Source organism: Paramormyrops kingsleyae, chromosome 18 (assembly GCF_048594095.1).
Source record: "Paramormyrops kingsleyae isolate MSU_618 chromosome 18, PKINGS_0.4, whole genome shotgun sequence".
NCBI classification, from domain to species: domain Eukaryota; kingdom Metazoa; phylum Chordata; class Actinopteri; order Osteoglossiformes; family Mormyridae; genus Paramormyrops; species Paramormyrops kingsleyae.
Window position 1 is genome coordinate 8,963,222 of NC_132814.1, and position 25,768 is coordinate 8,988,989.

At 45.1% G+C, this 25,768-nt stretch overlaps 2 protein-coding genes across 2 annotated transcripts; one reads left to right on the top strand and one right to left on the bottom strand.

Annotated features, from left to right (window-relative positions):
- Positions 1–1,199: 1,199 nt before the first annotated feature.
- LOC111837973 (uncharacterized) lies at positions 1,200–7,701 on the bottom strand. The gene is made up of 5 exons (XM_023800468.2): positions 7,148–7,701; positions 5,508–5,736; positions 4,609–4,738; positions 2,356–3,181; positions 1,200–1,558 (listed from the first exon to the last, which is right to left on the bottom strand). The coding sequence occupies exons 1-5, from the start codon at positions 7,353–7,355 to the stop codon at positions 1,200–1,202; spliced, it is 1,752 nt and encodes a 583-aa protein (XP_023656236.1). The 5' UTR covers positions 7,356–7,701.
- A 982-nt stretch (positions 7,702–8,683) lies between these two features.
- Positions 8,684–25,484, top strand: sympk (symplekin). Its single transcript, XM_023800602.2, has 27 exons — positions 8,684–8,797; positions 9,283–9,411; positions 9,514–9,579; positions 9,765–9,818; positions 10,107–10,180; positions 11,294–11,420; positions 11,590–11,839; positions 12,817–12,987; positions 13,106–13,345; positions 13,437–13,588; positions 13,700–13,850; positions 16,090–16,330; positions 16,411–16,561; positions 17,383–17,618; positions 18,182–18,263; positions 18,630–18,743; positions 18,950–19,097; positions 19,194–19,354; positions 19,883–19,991; positions 20,730–20,830; positions 20,975–21,065; positions 21,306–21,407; positions 21,666–21,853; positions 22,793–22,969; positions 23,158–23,244; positions 24,793–24,975; positions 25,053–25,484. The coding sequence occupies exons 2-27, from the start codon at positions 9,307–9,309 to the stop codon at positions 25,215–25,217; spliced, it is 3,726 nt and encodes a 1,241-aa protein (XP_023656370.1). The 5' UTR covers positions 8,684–8,797; positions 9,283–9,306; the 3' UTR covers positions 25,218–25,484.
- The last annotated feature ends 284 nt before the right edge of the window (positions 25,485–25,768 follow it).

The window sequence follows — 25,768 nt, forward strand, 5'->3', positions numbered from 1 at the left end:
CTTGTAACTCTACCAGCTCCATTTCATATATAATGTCATTTACTCGTTTTTTATACTGTCGTCTCTCTTTGGTATCTTCTTGCTAGTCGCCTGGCTAGATGTTTCGGGACACGGCGTGCTGGATCTGGACTCGGGTGTGCAGTATGCCGTGGCCGACGAAGTGTCAGCAAGAGAGCTGCTATCCTCCAAGTAAACAGAAATGCTGTCTCCCATAGCAGCTGTTTCGGGTTTCCTGGATCATGTCGGCATCCTCCTGTGTAATAAAATTCAACACTGCTATAACAGCTGGCCAAGCTTTTGGCAGTAACTCACGGCAATACAAAGTTAACATACGCAGGGGTGCGTTTCCCAAAACCTTCTCAACGCTACATCATTCGTAATTTCTACCTTAAGTTGTCTCTTAATGCTCTGACGTGTTGCCCGAAATGTTCTTAGTTAAGTATATCTTCTGTAAGATATTCTTTGGTAAGGTTGGTCTGAACCTCCTTTAGCTGTCTCTCATCACTGTTGTCAGATCATACTGCTGGTGCCCTCCACTGTTCGGACCGCACACCTCTGAAGTCAGCATTTTCACTCAGCAACATCACAAACTGCGAAGCAATATGCAACCCTAATAATTCAACAGTTGTAGTTGGGTAATTGTACAGTTTGTCAACAACAATACATTAATGGGAGTGTCGTTACAATAAATCAATTTGTTCATAATGATGGATGCATGCTGCACACAAGTCGTACTTGCATTTCAAATTATATTGGCTAAAATGAAACAAGCCGGCAAACAATCAGAGGCTAAATGGGCAGGAGCCTCTCTAGACACCACGTCAGATGCAGCACTGCTGCAAATGTTTCAGCTCCCCGAGTCTAATCAGACCCACTCGATGTTGCCACGGTCTCAGCCCAGAAATCCAGCTTCTGGTGGCTCTGTGCTTCTACACGACAGGAGGTAAATGGATATGGGTATGAGCTGAGCAAGTGCACTGTGAGGAGGGCGTCCAGGCAGTGACAAACATCCTCCTATCTCATGTGAGACATCACATGTCTGCCCTCTGCAAGACATGAGATCATGGAGGCGAACGAAGGGTCCCTTGCAACAGCGGGTATCCCCCAAGTCCTAGGTGTAGTGGTCGGGACACTCATCCGGACTGCAAACCCATCCACGATGGACCAGTCCTTCATTTCCCAGAAGGGGTTTGCAGCCATCAATGTCCAGGTGGTGGTCGACACAAGTCGGGGGATGTGGTGGCCAGGGAGCACCCAGGGTAGCTTTGCGTGGGCCAGTTCAGCCGTGGCTCCCAATGGATGGATCCCGAACAAGGGATCTGTTCCTCAGAGGCAGCGGCTACCCCCTCCAACGGTACCTCCTCACTCCAGTCAGCAATCCAGTGATGCAGGCTGAACAGCACTACAACAGTGCTCACGCCTGCCCCCGCCACATCGTCGAGCTCGCATTCAGCCATTGGAAGTAGCGATTTTGGTGCCTGCATAAGTCGGCTGGAGGGCTGTGCCATTACAGTTATGACAGCCATGCTGCACAATATCGCCGTTGGCACGGGAGCACCTTCGCTTGAGGAGGAGGAGGAGGGAGACAGCAGTGTCCACAATCCCCCTAAAGGACGAGCCGCCCTTCACGCTGCTGGAATGGAAGGAAGACGCCATCTCATCCAAGCAGTTTTTGTCTCCCGCTCAGACACCAGTCACACAACCTTGTCCCTTTTCAGACTGTCCCATCCCCAACATATCCCCCACCCCCTGCCAATGACACAGTCCTACATTGGTTTTTTGCCCCTTGCTATGCCTGTATTAATCTGCCGGTCACCCTTCCACTGCATGGCCACAATTGCTCACTAGGAACGGTGCCAGACTCACCCCAAGGACCCAGAATGCCCTACTGACTGCCCCCCAAATGGGACAAATAACTGATTTAGCACAGCGGGGTGTACAAATCCAGATTAGGGGCACGCCTCACCTTTACTTTATTTGGTACACTGCGTTGCTTTGACATTGTGGGATTAGGCAGCATCCAGTCATTTCCCAATATTATCAATCTAAATTACCCAACTTCCAAATGTCAATTGTGAGATTGCACTAGGGTACATGGCCAGGTAAAAGGGGTCTAGCAAGTCCCATTGCCATTGGTCATCGCAAGGTCACCAACATACACAGGTATTGGTGCACACCAGCCTTTATTGCAACAAATGAAAGATACTCTTCATTTAGGAACTTTTGCCGACCTGTTGCTATGGCCATGTCACTGGTCCTGCGATTGCCCAGCATCTGTAATGTGATCAGAGACAGGCTTGAGAAAAACGGTCATGCACATGATTGGAGTGCATTTACCGCCGTGAATAGACTTACCTTGACTTGGTAGTATGATGGGCACTGAAATGTGTGGCTTCTGGAACTCTGGCTCAGCTAGGGCATGTTGTCGCTGCATGAGGTCTAGCTTTGCCCTTTTCAACTCCAGCGTGGCCCACGCTAGGTGGTTGGCCTCTTGTAGCTCTCTCTCTATCCCCCGCAGCACCTCCAGCTTCTCCTTCTCCAACCTCACCAGCTCCTCACTGCAGTCGCACTGGATGGATTGCCGCCTAGTCTTGCCTTGAGGCCTGGGTAGTCGGCGCAGTAAGACTGCAGTGGAGCCTGGTGACCTTGCGAAGGGGTGTGGTGTGGGTGGTACCGGAGAAGCTGCGCCACTGCTGGAGGGGGAGGAGGCTGCAGAGGTGGGGGGGGGTGAGGATGACCTGGTCTGAGGGTTACATCTGACACCTTCCTCTGCTCTGACATCAATGCCCCCCGAGATGCCCTGGGAAGCTGACTCTCCCAATATCTCCAGCACCTTTTCCTCATTGGGGGTGAGTGCAGACACAGTGCTGGGGCCCCCACCTGTCTGCTCCCGGTCTCTCCGGACTGTGGCACCTCTGGCCTTGGCCACACTGGCAAAATCATGCCACTTCTTTCTTACGACGTCCCACTCCCTCTGTGGGCTGAGGCTGGAAGCTGCCATCTTTCTAGCAATGTCCTCCCAGAGCTGTTGCTTGCTTTTATTGGACACCGTGCTGCGGAAACTAGATAGTAACGTGTCCCTGTGCAGCGCCACCTCCTCTAGGAGGATCTCCATTTCTGTGGCGGTGAAGCTGGGGGCCCGCTTCTTCCGTGGCTTCTTTCCTGCCATGGTGCACTGTTTCTGGGTGGATGCAGTACTTTTATGGCACACATCAGCCAATCGCGGACAACTGTGGCTTACGCAAGTACTGTGATGGGACTGCTAGTTAATTAATGCTCACTACAAAGTTCTTTGATGCCCCGGAGCAGGGGAATTTCATTGATTACACGGCTGAAAAGCCGTGTTGCCAGGTGACGTGCCAGTGGAGGTGTGATACTGGAATTTGAGGAGGTGGGTGCGTGTCTGCGATCGACAAAATGTACATGTTCGGTTAGATAATTCTGCGTCTTTATGTTGCATTTTTATGTTGCCACTAGTTCTGATTGACGCAATATTTTGGAGCATTCCTGTAGTGATTTATTTACAGAGATAGGGCTGGGTACCGAACTTCGGTACTTTTGCAGTACCGACCAAAACGTTACGATCCTATTGAGGATCAAAAAATTAATTACCTTTTGGTGCCAATCTCTGATACCCACACAGTAAATCTTACCATTTGTGGGTGACCAGTACCAAAACCGCCAAACCAGCAGGGGTACTTTTTTGGTAGTTTGGGGTGGGACTTTGTTGACTGGTTATGCAAATAGCCTGCCTCAAACACAATACAACAACAGTCTAGAAAAAAAGTGCAAACTCAGAAAACGATAGAGGTAAAAAAAAAAATAAAAAAAAATTGTGAAAGTTGTGAAAAGCAATAACATATGCGTGAACAAATGAAGAAATGATTAAAGCTTTAATTGCAATCTGGTCAGAATAACAGATACAAGATCAGCAGCATATCAAATTTCAAACATCAAAATGTGATTTTCTTGTAATAAAAACTGGGGTATTTATATAGCAAAAAATATATAAAAATATCAAATTTCTCACAAACCCATCTAGGAATGAGTTAAACAAGGATGAGAACAATGATGATTGTCAATTTTTTAATCCAGCACAAAATACCCGGCCTCACATTGTGATGTCATTCAGCTCCGGTACCAGTTCTTACGCCAGTGGAAAACCAACACCTTTAAGTATCAAAAGTATGATACCAGGTGCAGTGGAAAATCAATTTTTAAATTGATTTAAGAACATACTGGTATTGCAGAAAGTAACCAGTACTGAAATCAAGGAATCATTCTGGTGATGGTATGGAAAAATTTTAAACGAAGCCCAGCCCTATAGAGAAAACACCGCTTTCTCTCACAACGTGGTCAGGCAGGCGTGCCATGGAGGGAATAATCGATTCTCAAAGTATCGATGTCAACCAATCTTGCACAATCACCATGGACAGTGCCTTTTAAGGTCACTCTTAAGAAGCTCTCCCTTAAGCAATCTCCTAAGAGATTGTTCAGGAAACAGAAGCAGAAAAAGAAATACCTTTTGTAAAATACATCTTTAGTGTCTTTGTAACACGCCAAGAGTTATTATCGGGAAATGCACCCCAGGTCGTCTGTTTTACGTACCTTTCCTGGATTTGGCATGTTCATGTCTGTTGGTTGACGGCGCACGAAGCGATTTAGCTCTGGGTACCTCAGCACTTGATCTTCCACTGTAGATTTATCGGCTCTCCTGCCAACTAGAGTTCTCTTTGCCCTGCGGAATTTGCCACAGGCGTTTCTCCAAGACGATTTGCAAATGAGGGTCAGTGACAATAAATCTCAATAAATGTTCAGCCAGTCTCCCTTCAAAGGTTTTTTGTGACAGTAAAGCCCTTTGCTTTTATTACCTGAATATTGCAGGGCCATAGCAGAGCTGCGGACTAAATTTTTCCACTAGTAACACTGGTGCTCCATGCTGAATATTTTAGACACACATGCAATATGACACATGCACATTTTTTACTTTTTAAAACAGGCACCAAATAAATTTACAAAGATAAACATAATGTGTGTGGTCAGCCCCTATTCTGTCAGTCCATCTGTCCCTGCACACATTATGCTTCAAATTGCCGTTGTGCTTTATGAGTGTTTCATGGGACACCACCAAAATCCGAATCCTAGTTCCTGACTGAGTTCCTGGGCTGTCTGTATTAAATGTAATTGAGGTACAAAAATAATTCCATCTGCTCAATTTTTTCCCTGCACTTCCGCGTAACTTCCAAGTTAGTGTCAGTGCTTGTGGTCAGCCAATCAGCAAGTTATTGCTGTACGTCCCACCCCAGGCAGTACATCTAAGGAACTACAATCAGACCGAGTTCCTGCAGTGGAAACATGACATTAGTTCCAGGTTACGGATAGAAGTTGCTCATAAGACGTCATATTGTGAAAATGACTAATTTAATTGGAAGTACGTAGCCACCTTAATGCATGCAAAAAAGGAAAATGTAGCCAAAGGAAAGACTAATAACTGTGGCATTAATTACCTCTTGTACTCGCGGAGTTCAGAGTAACTGATTCCTTGGCCCTCGTGGGAGGGTCTCTTACATCCATAAGGCATGTGCCTGTCCTCCATCTTAACCAGCACAGCTTCCTGAGCATCCCACTCATTGGCCGGCTCTGGATGTAGGTGCTGCTGCTCTTCTGGAAACTTAAAACCATCTTGGTACTGCTGTCCATCCTCTTCTTTCATCTCTTTTTTCACCACAAACACTTCTGCACAGAATTAAGATTTACTAGCCATAAATTAGTCCCACAGGTGGGAAATCTGCATTTTACAGCAGCAAGGTGGACAGTGCAACAGAAATAAGGAGAATGCAGAGTCCTTAAGCAATAGCAGTAATATTAAACAGAAAATAATAAAATCAATATATAAAACAGTAATCAAAAACGGTACAATATGCTGAAAAAAATAAAGTATAAATGTAATGTAGATTATGTTGATAAATATGTAGCAACAGCAAAAATGGGACACACAATGAATTATAAAATTATGAGACACTGCTTTATGCTTCCTCTGCTGCCCCCTGGAGGATAGGCTCCCCTGTTGAGTCTGGTTCTTCCCAAGGTTTCTTCCTACTAGGCAGTTTTTGAGCTAGTCACCTCTGATTTGCTCACTGGGGGCTTTGATCAAAGTTCATTTCACTACATTGGGCGGCTGCTGTGACATAATTTTCATAAGAGTTCAGGCGCAGGGACCACGTCTGAAGGCTGCACACGAAGGTGGATACTACTCAAAAATTGAAACAGCGTGGACAGTCCGTTCCGTACTGCAACACACCGCTGTCGTTCATTGGCCAGAGGAAAACTAGCATAAAGTCAGGAAGGAGATCAGACCAAAGATTATATACTAACACCTTTTCTACCCTCTGAAAAGAAACAGCTAGCAGATTTGAAGAAAGTCCATAAATACCAGCATTTATGAAATTCCTCACTGTGAGACTAAAAAAATTCCAAGATGTCTGCAAACTAAAGTAAAATACTTTGGATCACTTCCAGTTTGTCACTCATAAAATGTGTCTGCAAAGTTTTTAAAAAGATCTATAAAATAATTTAATATTTTTGGTTTTGAGTGACTGTTAACAAGGCCACGTGTCTTCTACAGCCGTCTTTCCTTCCTTTGCTGCCACACAGCTCTGCTGCTAATTTTTTTTGGGAATTTGTCTCTAAATAAAATCAACTGTATATTTTCATCCATATAATGTTTTTTTCTGAAGCAGTAATAAGATCCATCAAATACTTTTTGACGTATTACATTCATAAGGTCACATCACCTACTTTCACCCTTCCCTTTGCTGCCATCAAGTGGCAGTGCTTCAATTTTGGGATGAGTTGTCTCAGAATTAAATATTCAGTTCTTCATTGTAACAACGGGTCTATAAAGTGGGGCTGTCAGTATCAATTATATCAGTTAGGGCTACTGCGATTAGTCAATGCAGTTCATCATGTCGACACTGAAAATGCATTGACATCAATATTTTAAATCGATGTATCTTTTTTTAAATTTTATTGAAATTTCTAAAATCGAAGTTCATTGCATTGTTGTTTCCTTAATTTACTTTGGATGGGAGCGACAGATATAAAGACGGCATGGATTAACACTGAAACTGGACAGTATATCAGATACCTGCATCCTGGTAGCCCTTGCCGGCTCCGTCTCCGTGCTTAGCCTCCTCGCCGCCCACACACGCTTCATCCATTGGCCCCGGCGGCCCGCCCCCCTCGCCCGTGTCCTCGGCCTCGAGTGCCGCCTGCAGCCTGTCAACGAGATCCGCTTTCAGGCCGCGGGTGTCCAGGCCTCGCCGCTGGAGTTCCTCTATGAGTTCACTGACCATTCATTTCTGCACGTTTACTCCACTCATGATTTAGCCAAAAGCGTGAAAATTGCCTCTCTCCCCAAAACACTGCAAGGAAAATTCAACAAACACAAAAAAACGCGGTCACCTAAATCAAAACACCATGGTAACCAACACACGTGCGTCTAATTCAGCACTACAATCGGCCTATTTTACTAAGACAAACTATTTTTTGCTTAATCATTTGGAAGTCTGTTCTTGTATTAACTATGCATGGCCGAGTCGCACTTCATGTCATTAAATCAGGAAATGTTACTAAAACCGTCCGGATACCCAGCAAACAGGAGAGCTATCATTCGCGTCCACAATTTCCAACCCAGTTTAGTAATCCACGCCCCCAGCTGTGTGATCAAGCAATCGTTTTTACAGGCTAACGCTGTGACAACTGATAACTTCCACGATGTGATTTTTAAAAGCGCACTTTAATGTCTGGTTCATGAGCAACAGTAAACCTCATAATATCCAACTCCAGAATAGAACAGATTTGAAGTTTGCTTTTAAAAAACATAATCTTCATTTCAGTAAACAGGATTAATTTTGATCAGTTTAATATTTAATAACTGTATTTGGATGTCTTGATTATAAGTTTTGGAAGCTTTGCATATTATGAATAATTTTACAGGTTTCTGTAGCTACAATAAATGACCCCTGCTTAACATTTACTTATATCGGACGGTGGTGCAGAACGAACGACGTTGATCCAATAGGCAACGCTGTATTTATGATTATGTATCTGTGGGAAAATTGTCCTTTCGGGAGTGTGACTACAACAGGGATCTGAATTGTGGTTCGCCTGTGCTATGCGAAGTGCCGTATTGAGGAAGAACGGGGAGCACAGATTGGCTTGTGTTCCTTACAATTTCTTCACCTGTACAATTTGACCACAAAGCGTGTGAAAGATCCTTCAAAATACTTCATGAGTTACGAGAATGTGTTTATGGTGCGAAATCGATCCTAAAACCACGTGGATAATTATATCCATATTGGTTTTTAAAAGAAATTTTGATTAATTTTTGTTTTAGGGGTTTCCTTACATTTCCTTGCACGAGACAGTTGATTGCTTATTTTTTATACAGTACTTATTTTTTCAACTAGTGGCATACAACAAAACAATACAATTCATATGACATTTGTTGATTCGAATACTAAAATGTGCCTATTGCAGATAGAGTAATTTTGGATAGGCTCAAAACGTTTAGCTGATTTAATCTGTGAAAATAAAACGTGCTGCAATAACGTAAGATTCGCAATAGAATGATAATCTAATAAAACTACAATTCCCACGATTATCTGAATAGCGCGTCATTTCCTGTTCCTGTCGTGTCGAGTGAACATGGCGCCTTTCGTGTGTTCGGTTGTTCCTTGTGATAATTGATTTCAACCTGAAATACATTCTACAGAGAGATCAGTGTCATATCCAGGTTAGATAAATGTTTTTTGCCCGATAATATGTGGTTTAGCAAGCTATGATTTGGAATAATACTGCCTTAAATCTATTTCCGATAGCATCATCATGAGTCAGTTAGCTACGTTACGTTATGTATCAGTCCTATCTATTTTATCATTATATTTCTTCAATACGAAAAAAGAAATGTCGCATACTTTTTAATACACGTTCGCAAAGATATTTACGACAGATTTTTTTGATTGGATTTGTTTCTTGACCAATATTGAAAGTAGCCAACTTATGAAGTAGTTTTTCATTTATTTACACCTGTCTTAAATACGAAACTAAAAACGTAACAGTGGACTTATTGCATTGTGAAAAATCTCTCAACAGCAGCATTATTTTTAGTTTGAAACACATTACTGAGTATTTTGTCTCTACGCAAAATAATGATAGTTAAAATAGAGTTAAAGTCGTGTGCGCGTTTGCTGTCTTTGAAGGACTGTTTCTTCTTATTAGATCCACTGATACTTGTATGTCAGGATGGCTTCGGGTAGTGGGGAAAATGCAAGCGTGAGGACGAGGGTGGCTTCACAGTTCTTCGCCGGGGAAGAAGATGCTGCTATTGACATGACCACTAGTGAAAAGGTATAGTCTCTTCACCCGGTGTTACAAAATGTCTTGTAATGGATGTATCTTTTTGCCTTGGTTTAAGTTTTGTGGTTAAATCATTTTGATTTCTCTTTTTAGGTTGTGGATCTGTTGAACCAAGCTGCACTGATATCAACTGAGAACAAGCTTACAGTTTTGAAGCAGGTTGTTGATGAGCTGTTATTACAGGATGAAAATCTTTATCTTTCATTCCTTATCTGAAAGACTTTGACACATGAAACCATTCCTCTATGCAAGTGTATTTTGTGTTTTTTTTTTTTTTTTTTTATTTGCTGAAAAGTTTTTAAGTTATTTTTGAGGTAACTTATTTGTATTCTTTTTAATTTCAGGTGCAGGAACTGATAATTAATAAAGACCCTTCACTTCTCGACAATTTTTTAGATGTAAGTTCTGTTTGTAGCATGTAGCTGAGGCAATTTTTAAAAATAAATATTAAATATAGTGGTAGTTTCACCTCTAGGGTTGCAGGTTCTAGTCTCACCTTCACTGTGTGTGGAGTTTGCATATTCTCTCCCTATTGTGCTGGTTTGCCCTGGGCACGCCGATTTTCTCCAGCAGTCCAAAAACGTGCAGTTAGGATAAATGGCATCTGTAAATTTATGATCGCATGTGCCCTGTGATGGTATCCGTATCTTGTAGCATTTGGAATTTCCCTTATTTCTGTTTTACAGGAAATCATAGCTTTCCAGACTGATAAATCGATGGAAGTTCGGAAATTTGTAATCGGATTCATTGAGGAGGCCTGGTGAGTTTAAATCCCCCATATGATTATTAAAACTGCACTTGACACAGTGGTACCTCAGAACTCGAACTTAATCCGTTCAGAACTCCGGGTTGAATCCTAAAAAGTTCGAGTTTTGATCAAATTTTCCCCATAAGAAATAATGGAAAACCAATTAATTGGTTCCCAGCCCCCAAAAATTACACCTAAATATGTTTTTTAGCATTTAAACACAAAATGAACTGGATAAAACAAGAAGAGCATATACTGTACTAAACACATATAAGCACATTTATCAAAACAGTAATTTAAGTAAGAAAATAAATATATCCAAACAACGTGTCCTGCCCCAATCGTCCGCTCCTTCCGTGTGCCACACCCCCTCTTTAACCCCGTGTGGAATCCCCGTGTGATCAGCTGTTTCTGGTTGTTGTCATTAATCCTCTGTATTTCGTCCGCGTTTCAGTTTGTTTCCCCAGTCCAGTCATTGTATTGTCCTTCTGCGTTTTGCCTGCCTTACCTGTAATTAAACCCCGTATTCCTGATACCCTGACGTCTGCGCCTTTGTCTCCGTTCTGTCCCCGCTCGGCATGACAATATTATTATAAATGTATTAATTGTTTATTATTAATATAAAAATAATAAGAAATCTTTATTTTTAATTGTATTTTATTATATAATAATAATTACTGTCTTTCATTGTCTAAATGTATTTTTACTGTCTAAATATATGTATTCAGCTAGTGTAAACATGCATGATGCTATCACAGCGAATGCGAGGCTGAGACTGAAGCGTTACCCTTTGTTTCCGCTGAGAGATGTGCCGCGTGACTCATTTCCCCGCGCGTACAAGTTATCTTAGGTCGGCGTTCACAGTTTGACTTCTGAGATTCAGATCGAGTTCTATGTCATTTTTTTTTCGAACTGGTTGGTTCAACTTTTAAGAAATTCCAGTTCTAATGAGTTTGAGAACTGAGGTTCCACTGTATACTTCTTTGTTTGAATGGTTTCAATATTTTATGGTTTTTAAATATGAATAGCCGCAAGTGTTGTCTTTCTTTTCCATCATCTGAAAAATGAGTTCTCATTTGTTTTTTCCACTCATGATATGTAAGCAGCACTGATTATACTTTTCAGTAAGAGGGATAATGAGCTGCTGCTGAAGCTGATTGCCAACTTGAACATGCTACTGAAAGATGAGAGTGTCAACGTGGTGAAGAAGGCCATCCTTACCCTCACGCAGCTCTATAAAGTGGCCTTGCAGGTGTTAATCCTCGTACCTGTTACATGGCTTCCACAACATAGCAAGCATTTCATGGAAGTGTATGCAACACACAAGCTATACAAGCTGCCACATACACTGCTCCACCCTGTCCTGCTCTTGACAAGTTTTCCGGAATGTTCTGAGCGTTGCCTCTTTTTCTCTCCGCCAGTGGCTGGTGCGCTCCAAGGTGGTGTCTGACATGCAGGAGGCCTGCTGGGACATGGTGACGCAGATGAAAGGGGATGTGCTGGCCCTCTTGGACTCCGATAACGACGGCGTGCGCACCCATGCCATCAAATTTACGGAGTCGCTCATCATCACACTGTCCTCTCGGACGGCAGACTCCGATACGCCTCGTCGTCAGGAGGGCGACATCAGTCTGGACAAGATACCAAAAGATCATTCGTATATCCGCTCTGGTGAGAGTGGTACTAGGGTGGATACCCTGGCATATTCCGGGGGGGGGCGGGCAGAATTCCTAGCTATGCCATTGGCTCGACATTTAAATCTCAAACCTTCCGTTTTTCTTTTTTGGGTAGAGATGCTCCAATCTATCAGCCACTGATCATTCATACTAAATACAGGCCGTCGTCGACTTATGACATATGCGACTTATGACTGATCGACTTTACGATTGTTTCGAGGCCACAGATATGTGGCGCGGCTGGCACCGCGAATGTTGCCTAGCATGAGTGTATGGCGGTTTCCGCCCCAGCTGCTGCCGGTGCGAGCATCTCCACGAGAAAATGGTGATAAGGTTTAAAAAAAAAAACGCCAAACAATATGACTTAAAGATGATATAATTTTATTGTGCAGTTTATTATACGTATGATAATTTCCGCTTATAAAATAAAGGGCCGAGTTATGACCATATAGACTTGTGATCGGTCAGTCGGAACTGATTGTGGTCGAAAGTTAACGCCGACCTGTGGTTTGATTTTCACTCCCCTTCAGGCTGGTCAAAAGAGTCAGTCAGGTGACAAAATACGTGAGACTCATCTCTGTGGATGGCAAAAGAAGCTCGATAAAATGGCCTTACTGGTCTGGCAGTTCTACAGGGTGTCCGAAAAAGACAATAAAATCGCTATATGCAATGTTTGTGAAGCAGAAATCCCTTGTAGTGGAACGCAACAGTAACATTTTAATACGACAAACCTCAGTAGACATCCCCCTCACCCACCCTGTGATCAGCGATTGGTAATCAGTTTGTGCCAATTCTGATTCAAGCAATCTGTGATCTGCCCCAAAAAGCCAGATCAGAGCATCCCTAGTTTTGAACATTTCTAAACACGGTTTCAATTTTGTGTAACAAGACAAAATGTGACATGAAAACATCATTTTATATTGTTGGCCTTTGAAAGATCACCTGATGCCATTTTGTGTTTCGTTCACTCAGAAACACTGTGTGAGGAGGGAAAGTCGGCCTTAGAACAGCTTCTGAAGTTCATGGTGCACCCTGCGATTTCCAGCATTAATCTGACCACCGCCCTGGGCTCCCTGGCCACTGTGGCCCGGCAGCGGCCCATGTTCATGTCGGATGTGGTGCAGGCCTACGAGACTCTCCACGGTAAGCCGTCAAACGGGTCAGCTGCCAGGACGCTCGCACGTGGAATAGTGATGTGTCCGGAACATCAGTTGGGTCACGTTTTGTAAGCTCAACAGGGATTTGATGACGTCCTTTTCAGCCAACCTGCCTCCGACGCTGGCCAAGTCGCAAGTGAGCAGCGTGCGCAAGAACCTGAAGCTGCACTTGGTGTCCGTCCTGCGACACCCCTGCAGCCTGGAGTTCCAGGGTCAGATCAGCACGCTGCTGCTGGACCTGGGCATGACACAGGGCGACATCACCCGCTGCACACCGGCCCCGCGCGACGTACGCAAGCGTGCCCGGCATGACGCCTATACAGAGGGCAAGAAGATCAAGATGGGTGAGCTCCGGGTCGGGGAGGGAGTCTAGCTCCGTGCCATATGGCCATTATGCTGTAGGAGAAGATTCAGCCAGGCTTCTATTTTCTCCAGAGCCCAATCTCATAGAAGATGACGAAGATAAAGAGGACCCCCCACCAGTGTCATCCCCAAAGCCGTCGCTGGTCCCAGGATCCCAGTCTGCCATCGACCTTACTGCCGACTTCCTGCTCCCGCTGCTAACTCCGGAGAACGTCGCCAACCTGGTAGGACGCGGGACCTCGGGGGGCCGGGGGGAGGTTGTGCCGACCGGCAGCTCAGTCACAGCTCTTCTGCTCATTCTTCTGCCCGGACTAACCGTAGCCATGTGTCTGCAGGTGCTGATCAGCATGGTGTACCTTCCTGATGCCATGCCAGCCTCGTTCCAGGCCACCTACACGCCTGTAGAATCCGCCGGCACCGATGCTCAGATTAAGCACCTGGGCAGGCTCATGGCGACCCAGATGACCTCAGCCGGAATTGGGCCCGGTGAGAGAGTCGCCTCTGAGTCCCACATCCCCAATTGAGTTGGTGGCAAAATTTAACACGTACATGGAATGGCTGGGGGGCCCCTGAGGAGAGATTTTGGAAGTGAAGCTGTGTCCATCTAGCTATCTGGCAAGACAGCAGTAATTATTTTAGAAGATCGGAAGACATTCTTCTTAGCTTTTATTGTTACTCCTCATTTACATATGTTCCATGTCAAATTGTTTTTTTTTCCCTTAGTAAATACACACGTACTACCAGATAAATAGCCTTAAACATTTTATGACTTCAAAGACCTTTGCAGAATACTGTACATTAAGTAAGTAATTCATTTATAAAGCGCATATTTCAGACAAAAAGTCACACAGTGCTATACAATAGTAAAACAGGGAATACAGAATACAAAACTAGAGAGACAAAGTATAAAACAGTACATAAACAGCAAACAAATGAATAAAACATGCTGTAAAAACAAAACAAAGATAAAACAAAGATCACTCAGCTCTGAGTAAAAAGAAAGGTTTTGAGCTGTTTTTTAAGAGACCACTGAAACAACAGTGTGCAAGCCATATGGCAAGTTGTTCCAGAGCCTAGGTACCACTGCCTGAAAAGCACGATTGCCACGAGTTTTCAGTCAGTTACGAGGGACCACTAATAGGCCCTGCTGTCCAGATCTGAGCTCCCGACAGGCTGCAGTTGGGCAATTTATTCGGGTGCTTGACCATGCAGGACTTTAGGACTTGAGCACCAGGACTTTAAAATGAACTCTAAACTGTACTGGAAGCCAATGCAGTGAGTACAGGATAGGAGTGATGTGGTCTTTTCTGTTACAACGGGATAAAAGCCTATCAGCTGCATTTTGAACCAACTGAAGGCATGAGAGGGAGGTCTTACTCAAGGTTGTATATAGGGCATTACAGTAGTCGAGTCGTGATGAAATTAACGAAGGGACCAGCATCACCGATTCTGGTTTTGTTACAACAGACCTTAATTTAGACAGATTTTGTAGGTGAAAAAAACATGAAAGGCTGACAGAGCTTACATGGGAGTCAAGGCTTAGAGACTGATCCAATGTAACCCCAAGATTATGGAGGCTCGACTTAGATGCAGGAGAGACAGAAGAAAGCTTTAGGCTGATCTCGGATTGGAGGCTGGGGGGGCTACAATTAACATCTCAGTTTTTCCAGAGTTCAATTGTAGGTAATTGAAACTGCACCAGTCCCTCAACTGAGACAAGCAGGCAACCAGAGTGGATAGTTTGTTCAATTGAGAGGGTTTAGATAAGAAATAGATCTTAATATCATCTGCATAAAGGTGGTATGAAATGCTCTGGTAGCACTTGAGGATCAGAGATAGAGGGAAAATATAAAGTGAAAAGAATAACGGACCGAGAACCGAGCCCTGAGGCACCCACATGTCATAGGTGCAGTGTCAGATGTAAAATCAGCCACACTGATTGAGAAGCTCCGATTGGTAAAATAGGATAAAAAGCTGAATCGGAAATGCCCACTAACTGCTCTAACCCATTCATTAAAATCTGATGGTCCACCGTGTCAAATGCTGCACTGAGATCCAACAGAACAAGCACAGAACACAGGCCCACATCAGCAGCAATTAATAGATCATTAAGAACTTAATGTATGTAAGCGATGATAAATATAATGTCAGTTGACTGAAAGTAAATAGACAATATGCATCTGGATGTTTTATCATTCAGGTTCAGTACCTTCCCTGGTGTTTTAGCTGAACTTGCCTTAATAAGCATTATTTATAGTTAACTTATAATGTTGTTTAAAAAAGAATCAAATGAGTAGCCAAGGAAAGAATGATGGAAGTCTGAGGACAAGGATGAGCAGTGGGTATCTTGCTGATCAGTTTGGCCTTCTGTTTTTTTTTTCTCTCTCTCTCGTGACCCATGATTTAGAGTGTTTCTCAATGCCAAGAACCCAAAGATTGTGCTTGTGTTCTTGGCAAGAACGGTCTTGTTAATTTGCCTCCCAAGAACGAACTTTGACGCAATGACTCATGGGATTGGTCTTGCTTGGCGAGGATGCAACCGATGTATCCTTGATATCTGGGACAGGGCCAGAATGACATCTGGGGATTTATACCACCCTCTGTGCTTCTTTTCTTAAGTATTGGAACTGGTCTTCGGCAATGGGAGATATACAATAAATGTGTAGACGAGAACACAAGTATGGGCAAGTATGTGTATTGAACACCCCTTGTCTCTGCTGTACAGGGCTGGAGCAGTGCAAGGCGAGAGATGAAGAGATGAAGGAGGGGGCAGAGGAAGAGGGTGGCCCTGAATCTTCATCAAGCGCCAGGGACCTTTTGATCAAGCGCAAGGTGTCCGCCGTGTCCTTGGGACAGGCGATCTCCGTGCTGGGGGCTTATGGGGGCAAGAACCAGCCCAGCGATGTGGAGGAAGCTCCCCAAGTTAAGAGACTACCTGAGCCAATCCTGCCCTCCACACAGACCAAGTGAGAACCGGTCCATCCATATTCCGACAACTCTGCTCTGTCAGTTCCTCTCACATGTGTGACCATTCCTCTGTGCCCAGAGCTCCTGGCACAACTGGACGGAAGAAGGTGTTCAGATTGGCCGACGTGATTCAGCCTCTCAATGATGTCCAGGTGGATAAGCTGACCAACATGGCAGTCAAGCGCATCCTTCAAGCTGAAAAAGCCATCGCTTGCAGTGGGATGGCCCATGTAGGTCTAGAAGACATTGCAGCCATACGTTCTCCTTCAAAAATGTATAACTTGAAATTTTCGTGTTCTGTTTGCGTAAAGATGCATCCTTTGGATGTTTTATATTTATATTTTCCCCTGGGATCAATAAAGTATAACTTGTCTTTTATAGCTTAGCTTAGCTGTTTACTCTGTAATGGCCCAAGTATGGTAATGAAGGATACTCTTAGTTTTGTTGATATCCATTCATTACCGCTGCCTGTTCTTTCAGTTAAGTTTATATTGTTCTTCTGTAGCTAAATTAGGCCTGTTCAATTATGGCAATAATCATATTCAAGATTATTTTAGTCGATATCGATCACGATTATTTACCATGATCGCTCATTCACTCTGGAAATGTCGTGCATTTATTTAACCTTTAAAAAACTTGTATTTTTAACAGTGGATTTCTATGAGCTAGTACAACTGAGAAAGAAATAGAAAGGGGCTGGAAAGGGGTGCGCAGGATTTATTACGCGACAAAATGGATCATGACTGCGAAACGAAATGCGGCACAATAATCGTTTTGTCTTTCTTTTGTTTTGATAATCGTTGGAAGCCAAAATCAAAATTGAAATTAAAATTCAATTTATTTCCCAGCCCTAATCTAAACCCTAATGTATGTAGTAGTTTCTGTTATATATGACTGAGGGCATCTGACAGCTGCCATGTCCGACGGATGCGTTCCTGCAGTGTTTCTGCATCTCAGCGAGTGCCTTGCCTGGGGTGGGTCTCTCCATGCCGTGTCTAATGCCGCTGTGCTTGATCCGTGTTGTGTTTTCCTCTCCTCCCCCACGCCGCAGGTACGGGTGAAGCTGCTGTCCAGGCTGGTGACCCAGTTTGATGGCGCGATGAAGGAGGACGTGCTGCAGTTCATCTTGGAGGACATGCGTAGCCGCAGCGACCTGGCCTTCTCGCTCCTTTACCAGGAGTATAACGGCTACCTCAGCCAGCTGCCCGCCGGCTCCCTGGACACCTATGACCACTGTCTCATCACTCTGCTGTCAGGCCTGCAAGAGAAGCCTGAGCAGAGGGACGGGTGAGGAGCTTAAATCCCAAAACACCCTCTTATCCCACCTTAAATTAATCCCGCTCCTGCACAGCAACAAGGACCTCTTACATAATTTTATTATTTGTAATCTCATTATTGCTGGCTGTGTGTTACCCTCTCATTTTTATGATTTGTAAAAAATAATAATACTTTTTATATGTAAGGTAGGCTTTGCCGTGAAGGCAATGTCAGCTTCTGCTGGTCATATAGACTGCATTCTTCCAAAACGTCCTGTCGTCTGTGTCCTGGACAATACAGATTAGCCTAATATGGTCCCGTCTGAATTATGACCTCGCATTCTTTCTGTTTCATTCTGCCCCAAAACGGTCAATAATTTTATTTTTCTCTTCCAATCACCAGTGGACTCCTAGTCACAGTCACGAAATATTTAAATAGTCAGCCATATTTTATCCCCACTGCAGAAGCACAGTACAGTATTGGGAATCCGCCATTTCCTTTCATGCCTAAGTGTATCAGAGCCCGTTTGGCGAGGAGTGGCTGATTGGCTCTGGGTTTATCTCTCCTACTTTTCTCTCTGTTGTTTCTCTCAGGCTGTTTACGAAGCTGGTGCTGGAGGCTCCCTTAATCACCGAATCCGCCCTCGAAGTCATCCGGCGCTACTGTGAGGACGAGGTCAGAGTTCCTGCTTATCATCTTACTCCTTAAAGTCACATCCTGGGGACGGTGCTGTTTTAATGTCTTGACTCGTCCGTTTTTGGTTTCTCCACATTTGACTTTGATACCACTTCCTTGTTCACATTTCTCTGCACTTTGGTGAGCAGTGAAGCAACAGCAAGCTATGAAACCTGTAATTTATTAGGACGTTGTGCTTTCACCTGACAAATATAATTTGTATCCGGGTTGCTTTTCTCCATATTGTTAGATGAATTAAGAATGGATCGGGCCAGTCCTGGTGCTCTAACACATGTTTGTGGTTTGCAGTCACCGGTGTATCTGGGTTTGCAGTCACCGGTGGTAACCGGTGTTTGTGTGTTGCAGTCACGGGTGTATCTGGGCATGACCACACTGAAGGAGCTCATCATGAAGCGACCCTCCAGGCAGTTCCAGTACCTGCATGTCCTGCTGGACCTCAGCTCCCATGAGAAGGAAAAGGTCACTTTCATAGTCTCGGGTCTGTCCTTAATTCAGGCACGATTGAGGTCTTGCTAGAATAGCAACAAGCAGCATTTTACACTTGGATTTACTTAATTTTATTGGCTAGGTTGCTGAAGACCTTTGACATTTCAAAAGTTCAGATGATGGTCCGATCAGTGTCAAAGGCAGATGTTCCGTGGTGTGACTCCTGCATATGTGTACAGGTGCGATCCAACGCTCTGACCTTCATCAAGCGCATGTACGAGAGGGACCAGCTGAGGGACTACATCGAAAAGTTTGCGCTGAACTACATGCAGCTCCTCGTCCACCCTAACCCCCCATCCCTACTCTTTGGGGCAGATAAGGACACAGGTGAGGGCCAGGTCATAGGCAAGCGACAGTGCAAGAACAACAGGGACCCCTTGGCGTCCCCCCCGGCCTGACGGTACTCACCTCTCGCCCCTGCAGAGGTCGCCTCTCCCTGGACTGAGGAGACTGTCAGGCAGTGTCTGTACCTGTACCTCTCTCTCCTGCCGCTGAACCACCGGCTGGTCCACGAGCTGGCGTCCGTGTACACCGAGGCCATTGCTGATATCAAACGCACCGTGCTCCGCGTCATCGAGCAGCCCGTAGGACTCTCCGATGCATTCTGGGAAACCGTCTGAACCAGCAGCTTTCCTTGCCGTGTCCATGGGTGAATCTCAATACCAAGAACACAAAGACTGTACTTGTGGTCTTGGCAAGAGCGGTCTTGTTAACTCGCCTTCCAAAAACGATCTTGCGGTGAAATGAATCATGGGATTGGTCTCGTTAGGCGGGGATGCAACTGATGTATCCTTGTTATTTGGGGCAGAGCAAGACCAACATCCGGGGATTTTTTACCGTCCTTTGTACTTGTGTTCTTAGTATTGGACCTGGTCTTCTGCAAAGGTGAAGTAAAACGGGTACATGACATCGCAAGTACGGTCAAGTGCGCATATTGAGATTCACCCCATGTCCCCTCCTCCTCCTCTGCGTTCTTCTGATGTCGGTTCAGATTTTTTCTCCTCTTCCCACTTCTCACGGTGCCTACGTCTGTGTTTCTCCTGCCGCTGCCCTCTGCTGGCCGGCTGCCTTCATGCTGTCACATGCTGACGAGTGTCATCTCTGTGCCACAGATACGGGGAATGGGGATGAGCTCTCCAGATTTGCTGCTGCTGGTGGAGAATTGCCCCAAGGGGGCGGAGACACTGGTCACACGGTGTTTGCACATCTTGACTGATAAAGGTAAAAACCACCAGGTTTGTGGATGGTAAATGAGGCTTGATGGTCCTGTCACTATAAAGACATTCACAAAGGATATGATACAGGCCGTGCTCGAGTTAAGGACCTGCGATGGACAATTCGCACTTACGATCAGACTGCCATAGTGCCTATTATATTAAAAATTCGGGCTAAATACAATGGTTTGTAATAACGAACGCACACACTACTTTGTGACACATCAAAACATCATGTGGCTTCAATGGTTTGTCAGCTTGAGGTACAGTACCATATGTAGGTAAATGTATTATTATTTTTTAACTATTATTTTTCCAACTTTCCTACAAATTCGACTTGGCAGACTTAGGGAACGGCTCTCGCTTATAACCCGGGGACTGTCTGTAATAAAATGTGTAGAGCAGCAGTGGCCAATCTTATCCGTAAAGGGCCGGTGTGTATGTAGGTTTTTGGTGTAACCTTTAGGTCAGCTGTTCAAACCCAGGTGTGAGGAGGACTCAGCCAATCAGTCCTCTAATTAGTAATCATAATTAGCGAGTTGCAGTGAAAACCTGCATACACAGCGGCCCTTTGCGGATAAGATTGGCCACCCCTGGTGTAGAGTATAGATGCAGGCTTTATTATTTGTCAGCGCATCACTGAAAATACGGCATTGATGTCCTGCTGAAGGGCGAAGGGTAGATCTATTGAAGTAAATGATGGAGAAGCAGTTTTGAGTGCTGATTGAAGCCTTCTGTGCCGTAGTACCTCCTTCTCCAGAGCTGGTGGAGAGGGTGAGGGACCTGTACCACAAACGGGTTCCAGATGTCCGCTTTCTCATCCCTGTTATCAATGGCCTGGAGAAGGTTTGCTTGCATTTTAGTTTCTTATGACTGTTTTCACAGTTAGTTCTGTGGTTTTGTATTCATATTCATCTGTTCTTTTCTCTTTGCACAGGTGTTTGAAATGTTCTTCTAGTTAATGGGTATCAATTTTTATGCTTTGTACAGAAAGAGGTGATCCAGGCCCTGCCAAAGCTTATTAAACTCAACCCCATTGTTGTGAAGGAGGTGTTCAATCGTCTGCTTGGCACACAGCACAGTAAGGACATCTGTCTTTTTTTCAGTATACAATGGCCTGCGTGCGGCCGCACGTTAACGCTATGGCTCTGCACCTATACAGCACCAGAATCTGCTTTAAAACTTCAGAACGTTGTTGTGAAGGTCAGAGCTTTAGCTTAGCACTCGGCTGTGTAAGTAGGGCATAAATGTCCGCTCACAAGCACGGTTTGTGGTTTCCCTGCCCCCGGACGAGCCGGTGATGTATCCTGTTCCTCTTCAGGTGAAGGCAGTTCCTCCATGTCTCCCCTCACTCCGGGCGAGCTTCTCATCTCTCTGCACAATATTGACTCCACCAAGTGCGACATGAAGTCCATCATCAAAGGTAATCGTCACGTTCCTCGCTCTTTCTGCTCCTGTCTCGGCACATTAGGACGCAGACATGATGCTTTTTTTTATCGATTACTCTCCCTGCAGAAGATGTAAACGTAATCATTTCCAGCTATTTTTCATTCGTATTCTGTTCTTTCGTCAGTTTTGTTGACTAATAAGCTGCAGTCTCTACCAGCCAGCAATCTGATGATGGCGTCCATGTGTGACGCACATATTGTCGATTAACCCTCGATGCTCTGTCTCTGCCCAGCCACCAATCTCTGCTTTGGGGAGAAGAACGTGTACACGTCCGAGGTGCTAGCTGTGGTGATGCAGCAGCTGATGGAGCAGAATCCCCTTCCCATGCTGTTGATGCGCACCGTCATCCAGTCGCTCACCATGTACCCGCGGCTGGGCGGCTTCGTCATGAACATCCTGTCCCGCCTCATTCAGAAGCAGGTCAGCCTCCACCGATGTGCGCCCCCTGATGTGTGCGTGTGGTATTGCGTGCTTTTTGGGGATGCGGTTGTGTGTTCCCATCAGAAGAGATGTTTGAATGCATGCATTCAAACATTAGTAATACGGCTGGATTAGTAATACGGCTATGGCCCCATCAGCCATGAATAAGTCGGTCTTAATTGTAGCGTGTATATTCCGTATTTTTCTGTTTCCTGTCACTGAAAATGAAGATATTTTAAATGTCCGTCCTAGTGAATAATGGTACGATGCAGACATTAAACCACCAAACACAATGAAAGGGCTGCAGTTCAGCTATAGATGAATGACTTGCTGTCGTCGACGACCATTTTTTGATGCCGGTAATTCAGCTCTACAACTTCAGCATCAGGATGTTTGTTTTCTGTCCCGTGTAGATAAACGTAGTGGGGAAAATAGTGTAAATGCTAATTCACCTGTAAAATCTTCACTGTGTATCGTACATTCATCTAGAGAGCCGTGCTTTTTCTCAAATTTGAAATTTACAAGCATAACTCACGACAAGAATTTAAATTTATGTGACTGACAGAAAAGGGTTTCATTTCAAGAATTTGAGAACACTACATGATTTAACACAAATCATAACACAAGTCCTATAATTATGACTGTTATAATTATGACTCAAAGGGTTAGGACACTGTCTTGGCCAGAAGGTTGCTGGTTCAAATCCCGTGGTCAGCAGAGTGATCCCACCATTGGGAGGGCAGCTTATAACCAGCCCAGCTGAGGTTGTGTGCCCGCAATGTGCTCTGTGTTTGTATGCGAGGTCTCCTGTTCGTGGGGGGTAACCGGCCCATCTGAGGGTGTGTGCCCGCAATGTGCCCTGTGTTTGTATGCGAGGTCTCCTGTTCGTGGGGGGTAACCGGCCCAGCTGAGGGTGTGTGCCCGCAATGTGCCCCATAGGTGTGGAAGTACCCCAAAGTGTGGGAAGGATTCGTGAAGTGCTGCCAGCGCACGAAGCCGCAGTCCTTCAACGTGCTGCTGCAGCTCCCCCCCGCGCAGCTCTCCAGCGTCTTCGAGCGCTGCCCCGAGATGAGGGAGCCCTTGCTTCAGCACGTTCACTCCTTCACCCCCCACCAGGTGAGCGCCGACCCCAACCCAAACCTCTCTCCCTCGCTGGTTTGGTGTGATTGTCTATGGCAGGGTTTCCCAATTCCGGTGCCCCAATGATTTATAATAATAAACTATTATAAATGCCCAGTGATGTGCTTTCGGTAGAGCTTCTGGTTTGCTTCTCTCCACTCATACATCTGTTTTTGCTTCACCAGCAAGCCCATATCCCGTCCTCCATCATGGTGGTCCTGGAGGCCAGTGTCAAGCAGGAGATCCAGCCATTGGCAGCTGTGGATCAAGAGGTGAGGATACAGTTACCATGACGTGCACTGACGTGCTCTGATGATGCTAGCCTGTCGTACACACTGCAGGATACAGTTACCATCCCGTGCTCTGATGATGCTAGCCTGTTGTACACACTGCAGGATACAGTTACCATCCCGTGCTCTGATGATGCTAGCCTGTCGTACACACTGCAGGATACAGTTACCATCCCGTGCTCTGATGATGCTAGCCTGTCGTACACACTGCAGGATACAGTTACCATGACGTGCACTGATGATGCTAGCCTGTCGTACACACTGCAGGATACAGTTACCATCCCGTGCTCTGATGATGCTAGCCTGTCGTACACACTGCAGGATACAGTTACCATGACGTGCACTGATGATGCTAGCCTGTCATACACACTGCAGGATACAGTTACCATCCCGTGCTCTGATGATGCTAGCCTGTCGTACACACTGCAGGATACAGTTACCATCCCGTGCTCTGATGATGCTAGCCTGTCGTACACACTGCAGGATACAGTTACCATCCCGTGCTCTGATGATGCTAGCCTGTCGTACACACTGCAGGATACAGTTACCATCCCGTGCTCTGATGATGCTAGCCTGTCGTACACACTGCAGGATACAGTTACCATGACGTGCACTGATGATGCTAGCCTGTCGTACACACTGCAGGATACAGTTACCATCCCGTGCTCTGATGATGCTAGCCTGTCGTACACACTGCAGGATACAGTTACCATCCCGTGCTCTGATGATGCTAGCCTGTCGTACACACTGCAGGATACAGTTACCATGACGTGCACTGATGATGCTAGCCTGTCGTACACACTGCAGGATACAGTTACCATCCCGTGCTCTGATGATGCTAGCCTGTCATACACACTGCAGGATACAGTTACCATCCCGTGCTCTGATGATGCTAGCCTGTCGTACGCACTGCAGGATACAGTTACCATCCCGTGCTCTGATGATGCTAGCCTGTCGTACACACTGCAGGATACAGTTACCATCCCGTGCTCTGATGATGCTAGCCTGTCGTACGCACTGCAGGGTACAGTTACCATGACGTGCTCTGATGATGCTAGCCTGTCGTACACACTGCAGGATACAGTTACCATCCCGTGCTCTGATGATGCTAGCCTGTCGTACACACTGCAGGATACAGTTACCATCCCGTGCTCTGATGATGCTAGCCTGTCGTACACACTGCAGGATACAGTTACCATCCCGTGCTCTGATGATGCTAGCCTGTCGTACACACTGCAGGATACAGTTACCATCCCGTGCTCTGATGATGCTAGCCTGTCGTACGTCCTGCAGGGTACAGTTACCATCCCGTGCTCTGATGATGCTAGCCTGTCGTACACACTGCAGGATACAGTTACCATCCCGTGCTCTGATGATGCTAGCCTGTCGTACGCACTGCAGGGTACACTTACCATGCCGTGCTCTGATGATGCTAGCCTGTTGTATGCACTGCAGGATACAGTTACCATGACGTGCTCTGATGATGATAAGCAACAACCTTGTGCCCTGTTTTGTGCTCTTTGCAACTAGATGGAGCCTCCAGTTCCAGTTCCTGTGCCAGTAGTGTTACCAGAAGCTCTAACTGTGTCACAGCAAGACATGGATTCACAGAACCAGCAGTATCCAGTGAATGAGGAAGAGGAGTTGGAGCCAATGGAGGAAGGCGAGCCTGTTTTGGCCACTGAGGATAATCTGGCAAATGTTGTTCCACAGGTGTGCAGAAAACTGAAAAATCTGATCAAGTGTTTTATTCTAAGATACATATGGGTAAATGGATTGCTGTTGTCTAGGGGGAAAGCCTCATGCCGGAGAGCTCTGTACCTACGACTGTGGAGGAGGCGGATGAGCAGATGGAAGGAGCCGTCATGGAGCCAGCTGATGGAGTCGATCAGGCCAAAGAAGTCCTGGAGGACACCAGTGCAGAGGCAGAGACTGATCCTGGGGACACCGAATGAAAAATGAGAAATGCTGGAATGCGCTCAAGTTGAATGATCTTTTTCAGTTACAGTGTTTTGAGCTGTAGATCGGGGCTTGCGGACCTGGGTCCCTTAAAGCACAGGAATGGTACTTACCATTTCAGGAAGAACTGACAAATCCAAGCTGGATCGTACTCTAGTTTTATATGTGTTATATGTTTAGAGGGCAATTTATGTTTTTCTTACGTTTCCCTGTAAAATTTCTATCATTATGGGGATAAAATAAATGAATTTGTACATGTTGAATTCACTTCTAATTAATTTCTTTTAGAAACCCAAACAAAAAATGATGAATCATAATGTCAGTAAAGTAGTTTATTGCAAAATATAAACTTGAAGTAAAACCATTGGAATTAAATTCTTGCATTTTGCTTAGTTTCATGCCTTTGATTAAATTGTACGTTTAACGGTAAATGTTGATTTTTTTTTTTGAAGATGGCTGTTTTTGTATTCTGCCAGCTTAAAATGCTATAAAATAACCTATACTGTCCTATACTTTAAATGGCGGTGGCAGTTTTTTTACACTTAGA